General features: G+C 37.9%; 1 protein-coding gene across 1 annotated transcript in view; it reads right to left on the bottom strand.

Moving 5' to 3' along the window:
- Positions 1-3,525: 3,525 nt before the first annotated feature.
- Positions 3,526-16,392, bottom strand: part of ctnnbip1 (catenin, beta interacting protein 1) — a 49,450-nt gene continuing 36,583 nt past the window's right edge. Inside the window, exon 4 of the mRNA XM_051660969.1 lies at positions 3,526-5,529. Within this exon, the coding sequence (XP_051516929.1) occupies positions 5,471-5,529 (59 nt within the window). The 3' untranslated portion in view covers positions 3,526-5,470. The remainder of the gene's footprint in view (positions 5,530-16,392) is intronic.

The following is a 16,392-nucleotide window of genomic DNA, read 5'->3' on the forward strand; positions in this document are numbered from 1 at the left end:
CAACTATGATAGCTATGTTAAAAAAAGCCTTGACTCTTCAGAAAAATATAGTAAATGTAAATTTAAACATATAGAGTAAACCTTATTTTCTTTCAAATGCACAAAACACTAAAATTCACCTTTGGATAGTAAAGCAGGATTTATTTGATCCTGCTACAGACATGCTGACTTGCGTCAACAACAGCGATTCCTGAAATAGCAGACCCTATGTCGCCACTTTAATTTTATGAAATGTTACCATTTCAGCCTTCATAATGATTAGTAAATAAAAAAATAAAAAAAACTTGAATGACAAGAGAAAACTGCATGGTAACCTGAAACGAAACTAAATGCAATGATTATGTAAAACTGTCAAGTTATCTTTTTATTCTTCAAGGAATTAACTTGTGCAGCAGATGGTCAGGCTAATGTCCTCTTTATGATCCAGCACAAACGGATGTACAGTAGATGTCTCTGGTTAGTGAGATGAAGTATCCAGGATTAATCAGTGTGGATTAAGTTCTCATTTAAACAGAGAGCAGTTGAGGACTAGAGTGAAAAAACAGTGGCCCTCCACCCACATCTGTGTCATTCAGTTCAATGAATTCTGTAAAGGTATAGAGTTGTAAACAATGAAGAGGCATGTAGGAAGAAGATACATTGAAAGTCAATGTTGAACTCATCACAGAAAATTTGGATTTGATTTACCTCTATTTATCATCAATGTCCTACTTGAAGATCAGCCTTTTTCTTTGTGTAGATGTCATTTGATCATGAAAATAATTACAGAGGGTTTTGAATGTTATATTTGTACTTATTCATAAAGGGGGTCTAATTCAGAAGAAATTGTACTGTCAGCGTAACAACTGCCATAAAAAGTTTAACTGAAAACTTTGTGAACTTGAGAATTTCTTAGTATTTGGCATGTGCTCATTTTGCTTTAATGACAGCATGTACTCAAGACTCCAAAAGTTTGTGCAAAACCTTATGATCCATGTTATCCCAGCATGATTTGAGAATGTTCCAAAAAGCATCTTGTGTGCTTCAGTGGAAGAAAGGAGTTAACATGATCAATGTCACAAATCTGCATAATTGAATCTTTAAAAATCCTTATTCATTTCATCATAATTTTCTTTATTACAATTTTTTTTTGTTTGTTTATTTCCATGTTTAAATTAAATGCATTATTTTCGATTTCAAATGCATTCATCTCAAAATGTTTGATGTACTATACCTACTTAAGTGTTAATATCAGCTAATTCCACAAAGAAAATGTCAACACAGTGTGACCCAGAGTAACACTCTTTAAATCATTATGATGTGTATAATGTAATATCATTGCAGGATATCAGTGTTAACTGGGGAGCGGAGGGTTGGAGAAGTCTGTGCATGTTGGTGTTTTCAGATATTTGAAATCCTTTGAAAGTGTCTTTGAATTAAGTGGTGTTATTATTGCCAGAGGGTGACAGCTCTGCTTATTTGCTGAGTCGTGCTCTCCATAAAGAGTTTCACCTTGCTCATTAAAATTACATTTAGCAATGATATATACGTTTTCAGTGTGAAGCATGCTTTTCAAATAATAAACTGAAAGACCTCTGGTTTAAGTACTTTTCTTGTGCTTTGAGAATTGTAGAATTTATAAATGTATAGTCCCAGGCCTGAATGCTGTATGGTCAGTACAGCATTCCAGTTGTACTACTGTAAAATACATGATAACAACCATGACGTGAAAACACCTGTTCACATAACTTCTGTGTATATCACTGTGCAGCACCAATAGAAAACTTGGTTTCCTCTGTTGATTTTCAAGGTCTTTTAAAAGCTGGCCAGTATTGTAACATTCATTGATATTTGCTTTTCTTTTTAAAGGAAAGGAGGGATGAGTCGAAAACACTTTTTGTGGTAATTACCATTATGCCACAATTGCTGTCGATTGAGCTAAACTTGTATTGAACCCACAATATTCCTTTAAAATGTTAATACTATTGCATAGAAGATATCACATTTAATGATCTAACATTTGTCACTGATGTTCTGATGAACATGCTTTACGAACGTGGGTCAGTTTATTAGTGTTGCCTGTTTAAACTAATGTTTGGTATGGGCCACGCTTAAAAATAAATCAGAATTGGGCGCTTTGGCTTGCGGGCTGAACATGGCCTTAATTTTGCACTTCCCAGACAGTCTCGGGACAGCTTTTCAAGTCAGCCAAAAGGCTAGAAACCAGTCCAATTATACAGTATGCATCTCATAACAAACCATTAGGCAACTTCTCTAAACAGACAACATGAATATTTAAGTTTCATCTTGAGGCAAGAGGCTTCAGAATATTAAAGTGTTTTTTTGTTTGTTTGTTTTTTCAGTTTTCACCCACTTTATGTCCAACTGATATGGTATGGGTGCACATTTAGCTTAGTCAGGTGACAGAGTTGTCTCTCAGTGTCATGATTTGAAAATGGTGTTCCAATTGAGGATGATTCATACCCATTTAAATTCTGCAGCAGCTGGAGTCTCATTCCCGCAGCCAGCCTCTTCTAAACCACAGGATTTGACCATCTGTGTAAGATGGCGGGAGAAACGGTGAACAGATGTTGACTATTATATTGGGAATTCATGTAATCAGGATGGGGAAACAGACTGTAATCTGCAGTTAGCAGCAGCCTGTACTGTACTGAACTATGGTTGCTTTAGGTGGGTAGGCTATTAAACACTAAAGAATTTAATATTTTTAAGGACAAAGTTAACGGTTTGTTGATGTTATTGCGAATAATAGTGTGATTAAAAAGACTAGAGGCAGAGACAAAATATAATGGAGGGATCTATGCAACTATAGGATCTATAGTCTTTTATTACCTCAGAGACCAGCATATCAACAAACCAATACAATACAGGCATTACATTTTATCTTGCCTCCAATCCAACAGTTTAGGTTTAGGTTTAGGGTTTGGGTAAGGGGTTAGATTTTAAGGTTAGGTTTGGGAAAAAAAATCTTAATAACGCTCGTTCAAAACCCCAATGTTGCTCTTTCTCCCGTGGTACACAATAGGGATTTTCCTATTAATCCTGGTTAGGTTTAAGGTTTGGGTAAGGGTTTAGACTTTATGGTTATGTTTAGGTTTAGTGCTTCAACTTCGGAAAAATCATAACATTGTTTGTTGGTTCATTTATTTTTACTTGATATGAGATTGGGTTGGATCAACAATTAACCCTTTGGTGCATGAATTTTTAAATCACAAATGGTAAAAAATTCTGTTTACATTCAAAACATTTTTGCTCACCTACAACCTATTTGAAGTTTTCTCTTCCTTTCTTATGTTTACACACTTATTTTTATCTTTTATTTTCTTGCAGTGGCATCTTATCAGGTCCTAGAGTAAATTAAAGAGCATTCCAGAAAGATGGGCAAAATATGCCCTTATTTTGATCGTGGCACAATGCAATCTTTCTCCAGCTTAGTTCTTATCACAAAGATAGAAGGGTTGGAACACTGTAATCTTGCTAGTTTATGATTTCAGAATAAATTCCACTGGAAACCAACACAACAGGCAGTTTTAAACTCATTTAATGTTTCAGTTGGTATAGATTTTGGATGCATTTAAGTCAAGGGATGTAGTCAACAGCCATATGGCATAAAACAACTATTCAATTGAATTTTAAAACAATAAAAAAAAAAAGCAATTCACATTAAATAGTTTTACAGCTCAAGGGAGTAAGGACAACATGCCATGATGTCAATGAATTAAACAAGAATTCAAAAACAATGACATTCATGATTCAAAGGCTAAAAGGCCGCATACTCAGCCTGACATGATTGCAGTAAGACACGTTCATATGCTTCTGAATGTTAAGAAACAATGCATAGACAAATTAAGGATTTAAACATGATTTTAAAACAACAGTTAAAAGTAATCAGATGCCCTTTACTGTCATTGTTGAGAGATAATGTGGCTGCTGGCCATGTAGTCTCCGTGAATGAAGACATTCAATCAAATTCTTATTGCTGGAATATTAGGATATTAGCGAGAACTTTCAAAAGGACTTAAATGCATGGATTAAAAAGAGATGTACATTGATGTTTAATGCAGCAAGGCTCTCATAACCATTACAGAGCTACTTGAACATACACCGTATAAACAACAAAGCAGGCATGCGTCATTTCAAAACACTAAAGATACAATAATTATGTAAGCAAGTTAACAAAACAAGAATACACATTAAATAATGAACATAATGTTACCAAAAAGGTCAGAGGCCAAAAAATCTATTTAATTGAACTGTTAAAAGTAAAAAAATGAATGTTGGAACAACATTAGGGTAAGTAACTATCCCTAGATTGGGTGAAATATCCCTTCAAGTAAGAGGGCTGTTTAATTACCACAAGCTTGTATTCCCCATTGACTTTAATTAGAATAATTAGAAAATGTGTCTTTCACTAGCACCACTAAATCACTGTATTAGACAGTCAAATATATGGTAACTCATGTCTGAGTATGGCACATTCTGTTATCACAATTATTATTAAGGCTGTGGCTATTTCCGTTGATGTGCTCAAGAATTTCTGTATATTATGGTTTGTAAGGTCATTTGTATCAAAACATGATGTTACAAATCAGAATTTAAAAAGTTTATTGGGGGTGGGATCATGTTTATTACTAAATTTAAGACATTGGAAAAATAAATAAGGACCTAAGACATTCATTAGATACCTTTAGAAATATTTTACATAAAACACAATTGGCACAGCTCGTTCACTTTTCTACTTTTTTCTCATGTTCTGTACAAAAAAAAAAAAAAAAAAAGGCTATGAAATTTCACATTAATTCAAACATTGAAAAAAGAGATAATGATACATCAGGTAATTTGTGTAAATCATTCTGCGAGTGTGTGCTCGCATACGGGCCTCATCCGTTTTGACGCAATTCCCAAGCCTCCGCAACAAGATTAATATTTCAATGACATTATCATGCAAACAACTGCTAAACAACTGATAACCAAACAAAAATCCTTAAAAAATAAAAATAAAAAAAGCCTACCTCCATGACCCATTGGACAATAATAAAAAAAAAAAAAAGAAACTACAAAAAAATAAAAATAAAAAAAATGGAACAAGATTAAACCAAGGTTGTTTCTAATGACATAACCCATAAGGCTCTTTATATTCTTTCTTGGTTTGACCAGACAAATGAAGCTCTTGGTCCATTCAGTCTCTCATGGGAACCAAAAACAAAACAAATCCTATAAAACAAAATCAAATATATCCCAGCGGAGACTCTTTCGGGACTCATTTGCTGTAATTCATCAGGTAGTGAAGCCGCATCCTCGATAGTGTAACAGTTAGTGTGAGGAAGAGGAGGGAAATGGGGAAGAGAAGGGCAGTGGGGCAATTGACATGCAGCAAAGCCCCGCCCCTCTCCTATCTCGGGCTCCGCCCTCTCCATCAGTCAACAGTGTTGTGTGGTATTCAGCTGTAGTGACTTGGCATGGCGAGAGGTCACTGTCTCCTGTCCTCAGTCTCTGATCTTGAGAAGGCCATCACCACATCCTCAGCTCCTGGAAAAAGGACAAAACTGTCAAAACAGATAAATATCTGCCAATATTTGGCCAATTTGAGAGAACAGTTTCCTTCAATGGATAATAAACAATTTCCGTTTTCAAATTTTTGTGATTTTTGAGTGAATATTGTATAAGAGTTAATTTAAGGAATTCTGTGAACATCTCATGTGTTGTCATTAAATTATGATTATTACAGATATTATGATTCAGCATTATATCGGCCAAGGGCCACAGTGTTCTTTAGATATTGTTATTGGCATCCGCCACTGAAAAATCAGACTGATCACACTGTGAATTCGGCAAGAGTAGGTCAAAAGTTTGGCTGCTGAAACAGTCTGAACATAATGAAATTCAAATCACTGCCCCCCAAGTGGTCAAAGCTGTAAGTGTTGTTGAACGTTTGGGCACATTAGTTGCAGGTAAGATGTCCACTGAGTGGTACAAAAATGGATTTGCAGGCCTATTTTTAGTTGTATACAAACAGTAACAAACAGTAGTGTGTTACATTGCTGTCACATGACCTCATTACGTGCATGATTAATTCCGCCAGTGGTGTCCAGATATCATCTCAGAAATAAACTGTTAACTGTTTAAACAGTATATTATAACAGTTTATATTATTATTATCTGTCCAGCTTATGGGACAAATCGCGTCCCGTACTGATTCGATACGGGACGCATCGTTTCATTTTTAAATACGGGACGATCGCGTATTTTACGGGATAGGTGGCAACCCTACCTGGAGGTCTAATAATAAATTCTGTTGGGCAAAGTGTGGATGCAGAAAATCATGAGTTTATCGGGAGAAATTTTAAATCAGGAGTTCAGCGGGAGGAGGGGTGGAAAAACGGGAGAAACCCGGTAAAATCGAGAGAGTGTTGGCAGGTATGCTGAACACTACTGTAATGATATGCCTTCAGGAGCACTAAACCCACTGACCTCCAATCAATAATTCACAGTCATACTCCAGCTGTTTTGACCTTTGACCTGGATGATGGCCAGTATGGATTTTTACAACCCATGATAATAAATCCATCTCCCTAATACCTCTGGAAGAGTCTACGGTCTGTGTGGGTCCTAATGCTCCAGTATAGTGACGGGGACACTGTACTGTAAAAAGGCACCGTCCTACAGATAAGACGTTAAACCTGACTCTAAAAATCTCAGGACACTTCTCGAAAAGAGTAGGGGTGTAACCCTGGTGTCCTGGCCATATTCCCCCGATTGGCCCTTATCAGTCATGGCCTCCTAATAAGCCCAATCCATGAACTGGCTCTATCACTCTACTCTCTCCTCTCCACCAATAGCTGGTGCCTGGTGAGCGTACTGGCGCACTATGGCTGCCGTCGCATCATCCAGGTGGATGCTGCACACTGGTGGTGGTTGAGGAGAGTCCCCTATTCACTATGTAAAGCACTTTGATTGTAGTGTCAGAAAAGCACTATATAATGTAACATTCATTCATTCATCTCCAACATTCAATCTAGATTATACTTGTACATGAAAGTGAATGGTACCGGAGGCATTCTCCTTGAAATCATCTGTGTTATATGGGTTCGGAAAAACAGGAGGCTGAGTAAATTATGACAGAATTTTTGGCTGAACTATCCCTTTAACGTAAGGTTGAAATCAGCATCTACATTTGTAGCATATGGCATGAGATGGCAGTCAGGTAAACTAAGTCACACCAAACGATATATGTCACCCGCAGTACAGTATCTGCTCCATGGGACGTTCTGCACCGCACAGATAAGAGATGCAACTAAAAGCCCCCATAAACCATATCTACTACCATCCATATCTGACAAACGGACACTGGGAGTAAAGCCACCTGACTGAAAAGCGAAACATACACCGCAAGAGATGTCCTTTAAAAGACATGACAATGTCACCACATTTGTACCACATTAATAGACAGTATATTTTGGTGATTCAACTCCTAACATTAAGTTTCTAACATTGGTTTGCAATATTAGTAGGGAATATTTTTTAGATATCTAAGAAAAAAAAAGCAAAACATACACCGCAAGAGATGTCCTTTAAAAGACATGACAATGTCACCAGCGGATTGCAGGAAGTCTGCAGGGGTGGTTTAAAGGAGGAATTGGGATCGTTTGTGATTTCAGTCAGGTTCAGACTAGATTACAGCGGGGGGAGGCACTAATCAATTCCAATCCTGACATAACGATTCCGCCCAGGGTGGGAAAACAAACCCCTGCAAACCAGGTAAACAGGATTTGTAGGGACAGCTGTACTGAGATGAACATGGATTAATAACAATACTACAAATGTGTAAACAGTAAATAAATAGCAAAAATATGAGCTTTGAGCTGATTATTTTAGGGCAGGACGATGTCTGAAGGTCAAAGGGGGCTTGTTACCCAGTGATGATGCCCAACATCAAGCCTGTTTGGCAATGCAAATTTGTCTTTGTTAGAAGCTAAATAAGCGATCAAAACCAAATCTGAATCATACGAAAATGACTTAAACCATCTCTGTTTATTTTTCTCTATTAGAAATGGTGTCCAACTGTTCTAGCCACACAAACAATACACATAAGAGCCGACAAAATGTGCTAATACTGCAAACTAATCACATACTGTTTACAGAAGCCAAGGAGACTAATTCTCTAAATACACTGTATTTCGTATTTCTTATTTATGTAATGTATTTAGTCTTGTGTTTTGATTTTATGGCATACTGACACTTTAGAATGGGTTATATAACTGAAGTGGTATGAAAGATAAAATGCCATTTTCTATCAAGAGGACATGGGCAATATCTCCAAAAGGCTGTTTATCTGATGTGAAATAGCTTGTATCAGTAGTAAATACTTTGAGCTAAAAACCATTTTGAAGCAGCCCATAACAACTTCTGGTTTGAGGGATATAGTTATGAGGAAAGATAAAAGTGTGTATATTTAAAACTCAAATACCCTCCTGTGTTTTTGTGTTTTTCTGTCTCCCTCTCTAGTTTAGGTTTGGGGTTTAAATGGCACAGTGGCTGGCACGTTGAGTTATGGTTTGGGTTTTTTATGCCACACTTCAGAAGTCCTCATTAGTACCATGTGCACTGTGTTTTTACTTACCTTGCCAAAGCTTAATAAGCAGAAAGTAGAACGAGGGCAGGTTCTTTTCATGTTAATTTCCTCTGCCTTTCATGTTCCCTACCCCAACAAAATCAGACACCTCCTCTTGAGATAAAATGACCCATTTTTTTCCTCCAGGACTTTATGACACTGTCTAACTAAAACTAACTAAACTAAAAATACAATAGACAGATTTAACATCAAAGTTGCTATTTGTACCACATTAATAGACAGTATATTTTGGTGATTCAACTCCTAACATTAAGTTTCTAATATTGGTTTGCAATATTAGTAGGGAATATTTTTTAGATATCTAAGAATACGGGTAGGAACCATGAACCGGATCATATTCTGAACCAGTTCCATTTTTAAAAACATAAGTGAACCAATAAATATTTGTTCAGTTAACTGTTCTTGGACATGCATTTTTCCGTCAATGTGGAGGGAGCACAGGATTAAAATACTTGACAGTGTTCCTTGCAGCACGAATGAGCAGTATTGCTACCCCTCTGCTAAATCTACAGCACGAAACACAGCACGACCAGTATAATACCATTCCAGAACAAATTACTCTTTTGAGCCAGTTCTTTTTAGTGTGGCTGACCTCCATCATGCCCAGCTTGAAATGAAACAAGAACGATTACAGTGTTACAGTGTTTAAGACTTGTGTTAGTCTGTGCAGTTAATGACTGGTTGTTCATATGACAATGTGTAGTTAAATATAGACCTAAACGTTTTTGTCGTAATCAGTGGAATTTTATATATATATATATATATATATATATATATACACATTTATAAAAAAGATGTTAGCACTATTTTTTGTTTAGATTAGTTTTTTTCTTATAAAGTTAGAGTAGGACCAATTATTGGACTGCATCTGTGCATCTAAAAAGTTATTAAAAAGTCATTAAAAGGTCTGTAAACATGTCTTTTCCAAGAATTGTATTAAATTAATTTCTGATTTGATATATCTGCTCTGTTTAAATCTGAAATGATCCCATAATTTGGCAACTGATTGCTGAGGGCAGTAAATGCAATAAAAAACTCATTTCTTTTTTCCAAATACTTCTTCCTCAAAAGTAAGTATCATTAATGGAACCACTAAGGAATTGGAATCGTAAAGAGGATTCAGAACCTGAATTGTTAAATTCCTTATACAATTCCCATCCCTATCTAACACACATAAATAGGGCTGCAACTAACGATTATTTTGATAAACGACTAATCTAATGATTATTCGACTATTCTGTGATTATTGCAATGATTAATCATTAGCTCTTAATCAACTATTCAGCTTGTGCCCTGACTTAAAAGGTTGTATTAAACGTGCTTACTAACAATAAAGAGGACAAAATAATCTTTTAAAAATACCTCTAAATGACATTCACTGAATTAAAGGAAAAAAAAATACTTTTTATTAAGTTTAATTCAATAAAAAAAAAAAAAATCACAGCCAAAAAATCTGATTGCTATCAAGTGTTTTTGTCTTGTTTTCCATTTAAAATTGTCTAAAAATACATTTACTTGAGAAGCAACATATAAGATATTTAGACTTGCTTTAAGAGAATGTATCTTTTTTCCCGATTAACATTTTTTATTGATTCGTAGATATAACACAGAAAAACACAACATATATACACTGAATCAACATTTAACCCCCACTATTATCCCTCCCCAATCACCAACCCCACCCTGACCCTCAATGAACACCCCTGTGGTCACACATAAGAATACACACATACACAAAAAAATTAAAAATTATTATAATCATACACATTCAACACTATACCTCTCTCTCCACATCCCCTCCCCGAGAGTCCCCCAAAAAATGCTAAATAACTGCCCCATTTCCTTTCAAACAAATCCCAAATCCCCAGCCTTCTACATGACACCTCCTCGAAAGCTGCCACCCTCCCCATCTCCGCACACCACTCCCAAAATGAGGGTGCTCCAGCTGAATTCCATCCCCTTAAGATAAGCTGTCTGCCGATCATAACACTGGTCAGAACCCAATTTTTTATGTGTTTATCCACCATATTGATGACCGCCCCATCGCCCAAAATATAGAGTCTGGGGCAAAATGAAATTTGAGTGCCCAATACGTCACACATAAAACTCTGAACCTTCAACCAAAATTCTTGGATCTTAACACACCACCAAAAAACATGGGTTGTGTCTCCATCTTCTGACTGGCATCGCCGGCAGGTGGGTGTGTCTTTAAGACCAAGCCTATACAATCTAGAGGGGGTCCAATAGAATTGATGTAAAATCTTGAATTGCATAAGGTGAACCCTTGCATCTCTAAATGCAGACTTGATGTTTTTTAGAATCCTAGCCCACACACCCTCCTCCAATACCAAGTTTAAATCTTTCTCCCATAATCTCTTGATAGAAGTTAAAGCTCCGTCCCCCAGACTACGAATTAACAGGGAGTAATACACTGATGCCTCATGACCTTTTCCAAAAGCAGTTATCACCACTCCCAGAGTATCTGCCACTTTAGGGGGGTGTATGCTACTCCCAAAAATAGTACAGAACAGGTGGCGCAGCTGTAAATACCTAAAGAACTGAGATCTGGGAATCCCAAAATGTTGAACCGAATTTTCAAAGGATCGCAACACTCCACTCTCATATAGGTCACCGAGTGTATTAACCTCCCTCACAATCCACTCTGACCAGCAGAAAGAGGACTTATTAATACATAATTTTGGGTTCAGCCATATGCTCGAGGCAACATTTAAATAAATGACTGAATTAAACACTCTGGACACTTTTGTCCATACCGAGGGCAAATGCGAGATAACGGTATAATTTAACTTCTCCGATTAGTTTGATAGAAAGGATTTGCAATGGCGAAATAGGGGCAAGAACTTCCTGTTTAATACAAAACCAGGGAGGGGCTCTTTCAGGTGGAAGCGACCAATGAGCCAAATGTCTGAGACCGAATGCATAATAATAAAACAAAATCTTGGGTAGGCCTAGCCCACCTTTGTCAATCAGCCTATGTAACTTCTTGAAATGTAATCTGGGACACTTACCATTCTAAATGAAGGACTTTGCTATGCTATCAAATTGCTTGAAAAAAGAGAGGGGGACATCTACAGGGAGAGATTGTAGCAGGTAGTTGAATTTTGGAATACAACTCATTTTAATGACATTAACCTTCCCAATCATAGATAAATGTAATGAAGCCCACCTGCTCACATTGCTTGAAAACCTTTTTATTAAGGGGTCAAAATTAACTCTAACTAAATCACACACATTTTTTGGGAATAAAATGCCCAAGTACTTAATGCCCTGTTTGGGCCACTGGAAGACGCCCGGCTGAAAAGCCATCGCTGGGCAGTACGCTGTCAGAGCCAAAGCTTCAGATTTAGACCAGTCTGTACCCAGAGCACTTAGAAAAGGAATGAATAATTCTGTGGAGGCAAGGCACAGATCTAGTGGGGTCAGAGATGAATAATAATATATCATCTGTGTAAACCAAAAGCTTATGCGCCATACCTCCCGCCACCACCCCTGGAAAATCATCCTCCTTCCTTATCGCGGCTGCTAATGATTCCAGGGCAAGACAGAACAATAATGGGGAAAGAGGGCAACCCTGCCGGGTGCCCTATCCAGAGTAAAATATCTGAAATTAAATCCATGGTTACCAGGCAGGTCAGTCTAGCACCTGCACTCTCTGCTTATTCAGCCAGTATGTGGTTTGAAGTTGTCCTGCAGGAAAATGCAGGGACGTCCCTGGAAAAGACTGTGCTGGGTGGCAGTATATGTTACTCCAAAATTTGTACATACATTACTGTGCAAAATCTTAGGCACATAAGATGTTTCACAAAAACATTTGTCTTAAGATGGTTATTTATATCTGCTACTTTAGTGTCAATAGGAAATATACATACTCCCAAACATTCCTTTTGCAAATAGAATAGAATAGAAGAACAGGGTGCTCTGCAGCAGATGGCATGGCCCTCACAGAGCCCCCCCACTGAACATCGGGTCAGTCTGAGATTACAAGAAAAGACAGAAGTAATAGAGACAGCCTAAACAGATAGAAGAAATGTGGTGAATTCTCCAAGAAGCTTGGGACATCCTATCTGCCAACAACCAAGAAAAACTGTGTCCAGGCGTAAGTAGGAGAATTAGTGCTGTTCACACCAAATACTGATTTAGATTTTTTCTGTTTACTGGACTTTGTATGACGTTAACTGATTAATGAAAACTATTTATGTCATAATTTTTTAAGAAATCCTCACTTTGAATGTTTTTCACAAGTGCCTAAAACTTTTGTACAGTACTGTATCTGTCAGCATTAATGGTGCCCTCACAGATGTGCGAGTTACCCATGCTATGGGCATTGACACACCCCTGGCCCATACAGACACTGGCTTTTGGACCTGACGCTGATAACAGTGTGGATGGTCCTTTTCCTCTTTGGCGCAGAGAACACAACGGCTGAGTTTTTCAAAAACTATTTGAAATGTGGACTCATCGGACCAAAAAAACACAGTTCCACTGTTCTACTTTCCATCTAAGATGTTCTACTTTCCATCTAAGATGAGACAGTGTTGATGTAGGGCTTCTGCTTTGCATAGTAATCTGTGGATGCAGCAGCGAGTGGTGTTGACTAACAAAGCTTACTAAAATAATCCTAAACCCATGTTCATGATATCCATTACAGATTATGTTTTTTTAGACAGTGATGTCTGAGGGATCAGAGATCACCTCCATTCAGAAGTGGTTTTTGTCTTGCCCTTTACGCACAGAGATTTGACCAGATTCCTTGAAACCTTTAAATATATTGTGCGCTGAAGACAGTGAAATGGCCAAAATCCTTCCAATTTGTCTTTGGGGAACATTGTTCTCAAAGTGCTGGACTATTTGCTAAAGCATCTTTTGGCAAATTGACATGTCTCAAATGATCCTTGAAGGACTAGGCTGTTTTTGGAGGCTCCCTATATACTATGACATGATTGCCTCACCTGTTTAACATCTACAGGCACTTTTCCCACTACATTTAAGCAGGCTCGAGTAACCCCGCTGCTGAAGAAACCCGCACTTAACCCCACACAAACAGAACACTACAGACCAGTCTCTCTCATCCCATTCATGGCAAAAACACTTGAAAGGGCAGTTTTCAATCAAATCTCTGCTTATCTCTCACAGAACAAGCTGCTGGATGACAATCAGTCAGGCTTCAAAAGTGGACACTCCACCAAGACTGCTCTGCTGTCTGTCACTGAGTCGCTGAGACAGGCGAAAGCTGAATCGAGATCATTCGTCCTGATTCTACTGGACCTTTCTGCAGCCTTTGACACAGTCAACCATCAGATCTTACTCTCTACCCTCTCCTCGCTGGGCATCACAGGAACTGTGCTTGACTGGTTTAATTCCTATCTCTCAGGTAGGTCCTTCAAGGTAGCCTGGAGAGGTGAGGTATCCAAGCCACATCAGCTAATTACTGGGGTACCTCAGGGATCAGTGCTTGGGCCACTTCTCTTCTATATATACACAACATCACTGGGACTCATCATTCAGGCACATGGTTTCTCTTACCACTGCTACGCTGATGACACGCAACTCTACTTGTCTTTCCAGCCCAACGACACCACAGTGACTGATCGAATTTCAGCCTGCCTGGCAGACATCTCGGCCTGGATGAAGGAACACCACCTGCAACTCAACCCAGCCAAGACTGAACTCCTTGTCTTTCCAGCCAACCCTGCTGTTGAACACAACATCACTGTGCAGCTGGGTGCAACTACAGTAACGTCTTCCAAAATGGTCAGAAATCTAACCATCGACAACAGACTAAATTTCTCAGACCACATCTCAAAGACCACAAGATCATGTAGATTTAGACTCTACAATATCAGGAGAAGACCCTTCCTCTCTGAACATGCCACATAACTGCTTGTCCAGTCACTTGTCATAACTAGACTGGACTACTGTAACACTCTCATTGCAGGCCTCCCTGCATGTGCAATTAGACCCCTGCAAATGATCCAGAATGCAGCAGCATGTCTGGTCTTTAATGAACCAAAGAAAGTGCATGTTACACCACTCCTTGTCTCTCTCCACTGGCTGCCAGTTGATGCACGTATCAAATTCAAGGCTCTGATGCTGGCATATAGAACAGTCACTGGGTCTGCTCCAGCATACCTAAAATCATTTATGCAGAGATATGCGCCCACTAGAAGCCTGCGGTCGGCCAAGGAACATCACCTTGTTGTACCAACACAAAGAGGCACCAAAACACTTTCCCGGACTTTCAGCTTCATCACACCAAGATGGTGGAATGGCCTTCCCAACTCCATCCGTGAAGCTGACTCACTCTCTGTCTTCAAAAAACGACTAAAAACACATCTTTTCCATGAGCACTTAACCAGTCATTAATAAAAAAAATAAAAAATAAAAATAAAATACAAATTCTTGTTGCACTTGTTTTGAATACTATTCTGATGCTAGTGAAACTTTGTAGTATGGCACTTTTCATACCACTGTCTCCTTAAGATGATGCGCTTTTGTTTTCCTCTTTTGTAAGTCGCTTTGGATAAAAGCGTCTGCCAAATGAATAAATGTAAATGTAAATCTCCTGTTTCACATTGCCTTGTTATTTCAACTCGTCAAATTGCTTTTAATCTTAAATTGCCCGTTTCATCTTTTTTGGAGCGTGTTGCAAATCATCTGATTTGAAATTACTGTACATCTTTATAAAAAACAAGGAAATTGGAACAAGGAAAAATATATCATATAATGTTTAGCTGTAGTGCTTTCAATATAGCAAAGGGTGAATATACCATAACGCTCCCTCGATGCACGCTGTGTCACAGGAGCACCAGCCAACACACTACAGACGTCAGAGCCCTTCTGAGCCGTTGCCTAGCAACAGCTCGGAATCAGATTGCATCACAATCCAGCAGGCTGCAAACACCTATGAACAAACAGCAGCTGTCTGCCTCCCTGTATCACTGTGTCTCTCTTACCCACACTTTCCTGTTTACACTCAAACCACAGCCATGTATGAATACACACACTAATCCATAAATATATCACTAAGCACTTGTGGTTTATGACACTAAAGTGTAGGCAAATCTGTGACACAAATCTATGTCTTCATTAGATTAAGTGATTCCCTATAAAACACATTTCTCATCTTATTTTAATGAAAATTGGGGTTATCAATCGGTTATATCTTTAATCAAATTAAATACATATGTTGATTAATTATCAAAGTAAATGCAATCAATTGCATATTACAAATAATTTTGTTATCAACATAGGTAGATTTAGGGACATTCACACAGAAGGTGTTCTTGTTTTCATTCTGCGCTATTTTGAAATTATTGATCTATGAAAACATGCAGACTGATGTCTTTGGCCATTGCATGTCACTGTTTTTACTGTCTCTCACCATAAACGCAAAACTTTTCAAACTTTGTGCCAAGTCAAAAGTAGCTAAACTTTAAATAGCGTGTCTCTAGAATAAGACCTGTGCAATCTGTTCCTGCTGCTTTCAGTAGCCTAGGTGTGGTTTGGCATGATTAACTGCATTAAATTTGTCGCTGTATTTAAAAAAAAAAATGTAATTGCATTAAATGAACTTGTTAAATTGAAAACCTTAATGAAAATGCTTTAAATGCATGTCCTTGAAGTCAAATTTCTCTAAGAATCTCTACGAATTTTCCAATTTTAAAGATAGCAAGTCTGTTTAAACCACACCTATGAATCCTCTGGCTTACAATACCTAAATAGTGCTAATGCAATGAAAG

This window comes from Myxocyprinus asiaticus, chromosome 28, assembly GCF_019703515.2.
Source record: "Myxocyprinus asiaticus isolate MX2 ecotype Aquarium Trade chromosome 28, UBuf_Myxa_2, whole genome shotgun sequence".
In the NCBI taxonomy this organism is placed as follows: Eukaryota; Metazoa; Chordata; class Actinopteri; order Cypriniformes; family Catostomidae; genus Myxocyprinus; species Myxocyprinus asiaticus.